The sequence below is a fragment of the Barbatula barbatula genome (genome assembly GCF_947034865.1).
Source record: "Barbatula barbatula genome assembly, chromosome: 5".
Lineage (NCBI taxonomy): Eukaryota > Metazoa > Chordata > Actinopteri > Cypriniformes > Nemacheilidae > Barbatula > Barbatula barbatula.
In genome coordinates, this window is record NC_136769.1 from 5456251 (window position 1) to 5467299 (window position 11049).

Sequence of the window (11049 nt, forward strand, 5' to 3'; positions counted from 1 at the left end):
TTTGTATAGACCCCTACAGGAGACGTAAACAAAACCAAGAACATCTATAACAGAATCAAAATGTCAAAGAAATGTTTTTACACTTTATCTGTATATTTAAAATGTAAAAAATGATAATACAAAGATGTTGTATTAGTGCTACTGGACTAGTGTTTAGATTTTTTCTTTATGTGGGAAAGTTATTAAACAACACATGGAAGTATAGCTACGCCACACTTTCTGCTAAACATGATTTTGAATGTGAATATCACACTTAATTGATAAAAATAATACTCGTATATTCTGATAAGAAATCATTTCCCATTGTGCTCAATGTCAGCACCGGGAGAACGAAAAGGAAACGCTGAAACAAAAACTACTCGACTACATTAGTACTACATTACAAACATGGAATGTATCATGAATTATTTAGGGAAATAAAGTAATGCTAATGTTAACATATCACATAATGTGTGCTGTATAGCGCTCGGATTGTCTACATTGCTAACCTTGAATTTTGGACTCCACCGATAGGGGGGTTAGATACTAAGTGGTGGTCTTATTCAATCGACCAGTGTTAAACATTCATGAGATGAGTGGGTTGTGTATTGTGTGCCTCTAATTCGCCCTCAAAGCATCGTAGTTTTTCAGACATCTCCAACTTATCCACGTGCAGATACATTTTTGCTTTACAATGAGTTAGATTGCTGTCGGGTTTTCAACACATCTCAGAATACACCATACTGCCAATACTGCAATAACACTGCGGTATATCTTTTATAACCCCTCATAAATCCCAGTTTTATTTCACTGTCAACTGTTTGAGTCCCTCTGTTGGTTGAGATAAAAATCGGCTAAACTCCATCCACGTGCTTCCGTCACAACGAAGAGCAAAAGTCCACCGACAGCGTCCTCTAGTGCTGAAGAAGTGAATGTTCTTGCTTGTTTTTCCAGTTTTCTTCCGTCCCGAAAGCTCAATAATAATTCCACAACACTATTTGAGTGGTACTTCCCTTCAACGCTTAAAACAACGATAAAACACGGGCTGTCTTTGGCAAAGTATCCTCCATAAGTAATGATTCATAAAACCTACAACATAAAAAAGCTTCATTCATTTGGTCATTCTAATGGGAATCTTGGATTGTCTCCCATCGACCTAACAGCGTCCAAATGTTTAAGTATCGTAATCCAAATGTACATATTTGGCGTTATTGTGTGTGCACGATTTTTAAGTCAAATGAAAGGAAAATGAGGCCAGGTTAGTATTTTTCATATGTTGTTTAAAGAATAGCGTATCTCATGTTTTCTCCACTGCTGAGTTGTACTTGCCTGTTTTCTACAAAAATATTATTCTCCGTCAAAAGCAGGCGGGTGTCCAGGGCATTACACGTCAAGCAAGCGCGTGTTTATATCCGCTTGTCTTTTCACCATTCAGAAGTTGCTGAAAATCTCGTGTTTCTTGTTCCAGTCCATCTGCGGAGCTCTTTTCTTAGCGCGCTTGGCGTAAGCTTTTTCCTTCGCCTCCGCCGCCGTGGGGCTCAGGCACAGACCCATTTCCTCAAACGGGTCGAGGATGTGACTGCTGCTGTCCCTCGAGATCTACACAAACACACGGATGAATTTCAACTCGAAGAGACACTCCAACCGAAAGTGAAAATTCTGTCATGGATACTCCCTCACCTGTGTGTTCATGTCCTGACTGCTGGTGTCGGAGTGTGTCGACCGCGAGGACGTTCCGTTGACGTGAGGGCTCGAGGAGCCGTTCGTGATGGACTCATCGAAATCTGGTTGGGGAAGAAAGATCAAAGCTCGGTACAGGCATCTTTAAAATCGAAAGGGTTTGCGGTGAGAGGACAGTATTAAAGTAGACATGATGAAAGACGTAAACAATGACATTTGCACTACGTATGGATCACTATAAATGTTTACCTATAGATTTGAAAGCTTTGAGAAAGAAATTTCTCTTTTAAAAACCCTCAAGATCACAGATGGATCTCTTTAATATCGCAATGGTTTCTCCTTGACATTAAAGAGATTAACTTGAGAAAAATGGAAACGTCTGCTCGAGTCTCAACAATGTCACAGACTGAGCAACCCCCAGGTGTCAGTATAACTCCAAGAAGCACACACCATTACATTATGAAATGCCTTTTAAAAGGATAGTACGCCCAAGAATAAAAACTCTTTCTTCTGCAGAACGCAAAGACAGAGTCCAATGCAAGAATGAAAAACCACCATCAGGTCTTTCAGTCAACCTATGTGCGTGTCACGATCGAACTAAACTGGGTCATTTATGCTGTAACGCTGAAAGTCAGAGGATTAAGACGCAAATGGAACAGGCCCCGATGACCCTCGAGTCGAGCAAATCTGGGGTCTGTCATGCGGAAAAAAGGACTATTCCTGCCAAGTAGTGATTATCTGATGTATCTGTCAATAGCCCGTTGAAGGTGCTCGTCTCAATTTGACTTTAATCCAACCTGTATGTTGGGAGCCAGACAGCTGGCAAACAGAACGAGACTCGCACAACATTCAATGACCAAAATGGCCCTCAGCCCAACTTTTGATGGCCTCCGTCCAGAGACAGACACCTCTACAGAGGGAACGCTGAGCATCTGATTCTAAACCTCGAGACCACCGAAAACATTAAACTCCCACTCAAATCCCAGGAAGATCAAAACCGCATTCATACGAATTATTATTGTACTGTTCTGTATCAGATGTCACCTGTAGTCCAGCATCATCCAGGTGTATCCGCTGAGATACGGTCTTGTGTGTATTTAAATCAAAATTCTCTTTCTATAACCTACTTTCTATGCATATACCAAATTCACTTTCCATCCGATGAACAATTCATGTGAAACGCAGTTATGGAAGCATTATTTGAAGCCACAGATTTGTTCGAGCTCCACACAAACACAATAATACAGCACGAGGTGTTTTCACCATCTTTAGCTCTGTACCTTTGACATGAATGCTGGTGGGGGTGATGCCCATCTTCTTAAAGTGTTCGTCTGTATCTGGATCCACTACCAGCAAACGCGTCTCGTTCCCTCCGTTCTTGATGAAGGCCACAACTTCAGCGTGTCTCATACCTTCAATGTTTACACCGTTCACCTGCGGAGCGAGAGAGAGATCAAATACCGAATCGCTGTAAAACGGTATAAAACGTTTATTTTTTTATTAAATAAATATAAAAAAATTTATAACAAATATTGGTTAATCATCACACGAAGAAATATAATATCCTCTATATTCAAATATATTTATATATATATTTTAAATATAATAATAATGAAATATAAAAAAATGAGACATTGTTCATAATGATATATTATAGTATCATAATACACAAAGAAAAACATCGCTTTGAAAATGAGCATATGTCGGTATTGCCAAATATTTTTTTGTATATTCCCATACACGTATGTTTCTCCTGGAAAAAAACGAACAAATATCTTCATTAAATAAAGCTTAGTCAACAATATCCCATATATTCATCGATATCAATACAATATCCTGTAATATGTTTGATATATAATTGATGAAATCATGTTCATTTCTAGTTAAACCAAAAGCACCAAGCAGGATATTTCTGGGACTGACTACAGTTTTTGATGGTCCCATTAACGTCATTCAATCTGGTTCATACTTGTGTCTTTCATCAGATATAATGGGTTTGTTTCCCTCTTCCTAAACCTACTTCGCATCATTGGTTGCTTGGCAACATGTTGTGTGGTTCCCAGTTAGCCGAACGGAGGACAGACATTTTACCCAAGTTACAACCGAATCAATCAAAACCAAAAGAAGCTCCCCGAGCGCTGGCCTGCTGCTGAAGGTGATTTCATCACCGGTGTGTCCTGTACGCAGATGGAGCGTGTGCTGTATTCAACTGAACATCATCAAATATGAATGCGTGTTGCCGTGGCCGCACGGGCAGTCGTGTGGGTTTCAGGTATCAGTGTCCTGACAAGAGAAAATAGGGGCGCTTTTATCCACGGAGGAGAACTCAAGGGGGCGCGGCTTACGAAGGTGAGAACAACACAAAGAACGGTGAAAGATGGGGTGAAATCAAGAATGAGGGCCTGATTTGGTTTCATAATCTGGTCATCATTAGCATTAATATTATTCGTTTGGTCATTATATACATATTTACATGATGGGCTACTATGGATGAAAAACAGATTCACGAAAACAGATTTGGAACTTCACAATAAAAAACTAAAATAAGTACATTGCATAGGTATACATACCCTTTACCAGTGCTTGAATTGACGGGGGCCCCCCATAAGACATTTTTTGTGGGGGTTATAGTCTCGTAATTTACAATTTATACAAAATACGCAGTATATTTGATCATAACATGCATAACTATATACTGTACTATATATTAAAAACAGGCTTGCATTAAAGAACAGGCTTGTTTTACTGTATTTTGGATCAAATCAATGCAGGCTTGGTGAACAGAAATGACTTTTGAACAGTAGCGTACGTCCAACGGGATAGTTTTAGCATTATTGACCAATGCAGTATTTATCCAAAAAACAACTGGACGATTGACACTTTGTGATAATAATGTTCCAAAAGACTAAAATGCAAGAAACTAGTTTATTAGATACCAAAAATATAAATTGCGACAATACCGGCTGACAGTCTGTGTGTTCGTGTTATCAGGAGTTTTCAACGATTTCATACATAGTTACGTCCAGTAGGTTAACGGCAAGGGACTGTTATGAGCAAGTCTGTCAGTCAGCAGACTATTCAACCGTTTCAATCCAAAAGTCTTCTTTATTCAGGAACTAAGTGTGAATCATAGCTATTTCAAGAGTGAATCCCGCATTTATACGCCGATGTAACTCTCAAAACTTTGCAGCGTGTGTGTTGGTCTCCGTTGGGTCTTAGCAGCATGAAAAACAAGTTAAATCACATTCTGAATGGATAATACATAGCACAGACACCGCACACAAGCACCCCCTTTATAATTACTCAAAAGCTGTCACTCTCGAGCACCCCAGAACCAGGCCTGATAATCATTTACGGAAGGAATGCAAAAGCCCCGACGTGGAGTTGATAAATATAGTGGAAAGATATATAGAGAGAGAAAATTACAACTTAAATTTACTTCTTATAGGGGGTCCCGGATCCCCCCAGACCCCCTTCAAATCAAGCACTGCCCCTGACTCAGTAGTTGTTTAAAGCACCTTTAGAGACTCCGATCTCTTTGGGCATGATGTGACAAGCATTACAAATCTGCATTTGCCAATTGTCTGCCGTTCTTCTCCTCAGATCTTCTCAAACTCTGTCTGGTTGGATGGAGATCCTCGATAGACGGACATTTTCACAGCGATGTTCAGTTGGGTTCAAGCACAAGCTCTAGCTGAGCCGCTGAAGGATATACACAAAGAGTGTTCCAAAAGCCACGCTTGCATTGTTTTAGCTGTGTGGTTAGGATCGTTGTCGTGTTGGAGAATGAACCCTGTCTGCGATTCTGAATGTCCTGTGTCACCGCTCTATCCGAGACCCTTCTTCATCAATGGCTCAGTTTGGACAGGGGGTCAGCTCAAGTAAGAGATGTGGTGGTTCCAAACCTCTTTCATGAAGGATAAATGGAGGCTACATGCTTCTGTGAACCTTCAATGCAGCAGATTTTTTTTCAGGAGACTTCCCCAGATCTGTGTCTTGATTCGATCCTGTCTCAGAGCTCTACTGCCAGTTTTTTTGACCTCAGGTCTTGGTTGTTCATTTGATTTGCATTTTCGGCTGTTTTTGACAGGTATGTGGTGTTTTTATTTAAAGTAGTTTAAGATACGGCAGCAGGGCAATTCCGTCAAACTTGCCATGAAAAAATGGTTTTTATGGTGGTTCAAATACCTATGTGAGATCTTTCTTCAAATTTATAAAACATTTGTTTTATTTTTAGTACATGATTTTTCATAGTCTAATAAGTGCCATTTTCAGGATTGTCACATCCATAACGCTTCATATTCCTCATACATGGACACATGAAAATGAAAATAAAGTAACTATTTAATGTTCTATAAAGACAAGAGGCGTCCCTCCTCCATATATTGGGTATAATCGCTTCAGGATTGTGGATTTTATTTCACAGAAATCCCCAAAACGCTCCTTTTTTTGTCACATCCATAACGCATGTTCATGTCCTTTTTTAAAGCAGAAAATGAGTTCATAGAGTCTAAACATAAAAACTTCAGTCTATCAACAAGGGGTTTAGTCAAATATAAACAGATGGTTCAATATATTCGTAACAAATGCATTCTCGGAGCATTTTTATGTCACGTCCATAACGTTGGAATTACCCAGCATCATAACAAAATGTGAGTAAAATGAAGAGGGATGAATACTTTTGCAAAGCAGTGTATATACTGTACTGTGTTATGAACTGTGTGGAGAGAACCCAATTGCAGGCAGCGAAACGAGATGAAGGGGTTAACAAGGGATTTATTCAAAAAACAGGAACAAAACCAAAGCCCACAATGAGGTAAAAGAACATACAAGACTAGAAGGAGGACTTAACAAAAAACCACTAAGACTGACATGAACTCTCACAAAGACTAGCAAAACCTTTCTAAGACAAAGACTCCAAGACTCCAAGACATGACATGGCAAAAAGCATGAAACATGTACAACGAACCAGCACAAGACAATGAACACGAGGATGTTTTAAAGGGAGACAGACAAAGGATAATTAACAAGGGTCAGGTGCGGGTACTGAAACACTCAGGGAAGGTTAACGAGGAAACGAGATGGCGGGAAACACTGACGAGACACGAGAAAGCACATGGCTTTCTCACACAAAACCTAAGGCTATGCCATGACTCCGCTGCAAGACCAAAAATAAACATGACATGATAGCGGAATCATGACATAAGCCCCCCCTTAAATGAACACCTCCAGGTGTTCATCAAGGGGTAGACTAACAAGACAAGACAGACTGGGAACACGACAATACAAGGCAAAACAAAGAAAACAATATCAGGGGCAAACAAGCAAGCAAAATCACAGGGTTGGGGTGAGACAATAAAAATAATAAACATGGGAGGGGGGGTGGGGGAACAACAAAGTTCACGGGAGGGTGTCCAAGAGGGTAGGGATAGGGTGGGACAGTCCTAGTTCCCGGGGGCGCTCGCGAGCGTGGAATCCCCGGGGACTTGATGGGAGAAGTCCTCGGGGGAACTGTTCTTGTTCCCGGCTTGAAGGCCGGCTGAGCCACAGGCTGGAAGGCCGGCTGGGCAGGACTGGGTGCAGGACTTGACGCCGGCTGGAAGGCCGGCAGGGCAGGACTGGGTGCAGGACTTGACGCCGGCTGGAAGGCCGGCAGGGCAGGACTGGGTGCAGGACTTGACGCCGGCTGGAAGGCCGGCAGGGCAGGACTGGGTGCTGGAGTGGACGCCTGGGCCGGACTTGGGACCACCGGACTTGGGACCACCGGACTTGGGACCACCGGACTTGGGACCACCGGACTTGGGACCACCGGACTTGGGACCACCGGACTTGGCGGGACCACCGGACTTGGCGGGACCACCGGACTTGGCGGGACCACCGGACTTGGCGGGACCACCGGACTTGGCGGGACCACCGGACTTGGCGGGACCACCGGACTTGGCGGGACCACCGGACTTGGCGGGACCACCGGACTTGGCGGGACCACCGGACTTGGCGGGACCACCGGACTTGGCGGGACCACCGGACTTGGCGGGACCACCGGACTTGGCGGGACCACCGGACTTGGCGGGACATCAGGAGGCCCGCTGGACGGGGCCCTCCTGCCCGTATGACGCCCCCCCAAAAAATATTTGGGCTGAGTCCCGGTGTTCTCCTCCGGCTGGAAGTCCGGGCTGGAGATTACACCCCTCCTCGGCTTCTTCTTCTTCGACCGGCTCCCGGTGGGTGTAGCCGGTTGCGGAGAAGCGGTGGGGAGCATGACTAGCTCCATGCTGGATGAGTCGAAGGGTGCAGAGGGCGAGGAGAGGCCCACAGCCCCGATTCGCAGGGTACGGCCCTCGGGGATGGCGGCCAGCGGGGAGATCGGTTGGGGTGAGACCCCGGACTCAGAGCGAGCATTGACGTACCGCCACAGGTCGTCGAGTTCCGGAGGTCCCAATGACCTCATCTCCGCCCGCGAAAGTGGGTCCCTCAGACCGGCATTAAAGAGCACCGCCAGCTCCTCTTCTCCCATGTCCACATCAACTGCGACATCCAGGAATCTCCCAAAATAGTCCTGCAGGTTTGAGTTCCCTTGCTGGATGCCGCAGAGTAGACGAGGCTTCCGGGATCGTGCCGAGGTCATAGCTGCCTGCTGGGTTCAGTTCTGGCTGGTTCGTTCTGTTATGAACTGTGTGGAGAGAACCCAATTGCAGGCAGCGAAACGAGATGAAGGGGTTAACAAGGGATTTATTCAAAAAACAGGAACAAAACCAAAGCCCACAATGAGGTAAAAGAACATACAAGACTAGAAGGAGGACTTAACAAAAAACCACTAAGACTGACATGAACTCTCACAAAGACTAGCAAAACCTTTCTAAGACAAAGACTCCAAGACTCCAAGACTCCAAGACATGACATGGCAAAAAGCATGAAACATGTACAACGAACCAGCACAAGACAATGAACACGAGGATGTTTTAAAGGGAGACAGACAAAGGATAATTAACAAGGGTCAGGTGCGGGTACTGAAACACTCAGGGAAGGTTAACGAGGAAACGAGATGGCGGGAAACACTGACGAGACACGAGAAAGCACATGGCTTTCTCACACAAAACCTAAGGCTATGCCATGACTCCGCTGCAAGACCAAAAATAAACATGACATGATAGCGGAATCATGACAGTACTGTATATACTGTATACATGCATATTAGAGAAAAACAATTATGAACATTTATATATATAATACATGCAAACATTATCTAAATATATATACATATATGTGTATGTTTTTAAAACTACAAAATGACTAGGCACAATAGGCACGGTGCACTGACATTATGTAAACATAAACTTTTACTTTGAATGCGATAAATTCTAATTATTCGCTTGATCAAATAAATAAATAAAATACAAATAATCAAATAAATAAATTACTTGATATTACTGAAGATCTCAAGAACTCATGAAGAGGATGATCTCATGAACTCAAACATTTCTCATCATATTATTTTACACTTACAATCTACATTTAAGTTACAGCTAATGTTTTTTTATTTCTAGGTTTTAAACCATTATAAGAGAAACATGTAATCCAAGTTGACTATTGAAACGCTACTAAAAACTAAACATCGATTCTCCTGAGCTGTATCATTGTCCTCTGGGAAAGTTGCGCCACGTGTTGTAATCTACTGCAACAGGTCAAATGAAACAAAACCTCTTACATCACTCTCACATGACATCAACGGGTGACTGTAGTACACAGGCCATATCGCAGTATTCTTTAAATGACGAAGTCTATGATCAAAAGTGTCAAATGTATGAACTATCTCTTTATTACAGAAACGACTACTGAAACTGGCTAATAAATGACTGGATGTATTTGTGATCAAATGTATGATTTTTGTGAAAATGCATGTAGCTTTCTGATGTAGTGTGTGTTCTGATTTACAGTAGGGCGTTTTCTTGACTCATTTTGTGAAGAACAGAAACGTTTAGTGAGAGTCATCACATCATCGCATGCCGCCCACATGCCTCTCAATGTCATAGACACTCTCAGTGTGTGAATTTAGAAAGCGTGGGTGGAATCATCATGCACATGTGTGTAAGTAAACGGCCAACACACACATGTAAGCCATCATATTTCCACAAATGTCCTCATGGGATCGATAAAACACATTCCTTTTATTTCTATCCCAGACACTGATGTTTTTATTGCTTAAACTAACACATAAGTCTTAAAAACATATTTTTTTAACTTTTGCATAATTTAAGCATAAATTATCGGTATTTGCACAATTCTTGTGAAGATAAAGAGGCTCATTTGTGCTGTCTCTCACCTCTATGAGTCTGTCCTGTGGTTTGAGTCCAGTGTGGTCTGCGGGCGAGCCGGGGTCCAGGGCCCGTATGTACTGACCCGGTTTGGACCTCTCGCTGTGTAGGTTAAAGCCGTAACCCGTCTCGGACCGGATGAGGTGACACAGTCTCGGCAGAAGTTCTGATTTATCTCTGCTTGAGGAGTCTGATGACGGCTGAACTTCCTGAGATATGAGAAACAGAAACTTAATAAAGAATGTAAAACTACAGCTATTGAAGCTTTGAACGAAAACCTTTACATGGGTTCATAAAAAAAGACTGCAAATGTCGCTTGACAAACCGAATATAAGATTTTAGCCATGAAATTCAAGAGGGAAGGACTGGTCAGGTGAACACAGAACCCAACGCCTCTAGGTATACCGAAGACTCTGGGTTTATAAAGAACATCATCCGAAGAAGTATTGATGTGTCCAGGCACAGAGCTCTAGAACATCGCCAAGAGGAGCAGTCTAGACGAAAACCTGCCCCTGCATCATGTCGCCATAGCAACCACAATAAAGGATAACATTATGGGTGTCTTTTAAAGAACACAGTACACAGGTTACATGAGGACCCTCTCTTATAATTGGTGTTTGCTAAGTCATGCATAACTTCTCATTTGTTAATAGAAATTCCTTTGTGATTGTGGAGTTTATCAAAGGAGAAGTCATATAGCGGAAGGTCAACGGTTGAAGACATTCTGGACATTAAACACACAAACAATCACTGCTGTAACAACACATAAAAAACACATTTTAATCACAGCACATCAACAAAGCACAACATTTCAGATTAAGAACACATAGAAACGAGACAGGCAGGCAGACAGATAAACCAATGGAGTAAACATGTTGTCATGTGTTGTTCTTTTTAAATAAAAAAGAGACAGACAGATAGAAAGACAGGCAGATAAACCGATAGAGTAAACCGATAGATAGACAGACAGGCAGATAAACAAATAGATACACAGCTAGATGAGCAGATAAGACGGACAGACAGACAGACAGGCAGCTAGACAGACGGACAGCTAGACAGACAGCTAGACAGACAGACA

General features: G+C 42.5%; 1 protein-coding gene across 1 annotated transcript in view; it reads right to left on the minus strand.

Moving 5' to 3' along the window:
* Positions 1–229: 229 nt before the first annotated feature.
* The window catches only part of LOC306894338 (Na(+)/H(+) exchange regulatory cofactor NHE-RF2), a 15898-nt gene continuing 5078 nt past the window's right edge, over positions 230–11049 (minus strand). Inside the window, exons 3-6 of the mRNA XM_079456809.1 lie at positions 9980–10180; positions 2940–3093; positions 1660–1763; positions 230–1578 (exon numbers count right to left, since the gene is read on the minus strand). Coding sequence (XP_079312935.1) covers positions 1411–1578; positions 1660–1763; positions 2940–3093; positions 9980–10180 — 627 coding nt within the window. The 3' untranslated portion in view covers positions 230–1410. The remainder of the gene's footprint in view (positions 1579–1659; positions 1764–2939; positions 3094–9979; positions 10181–11049) is intronic.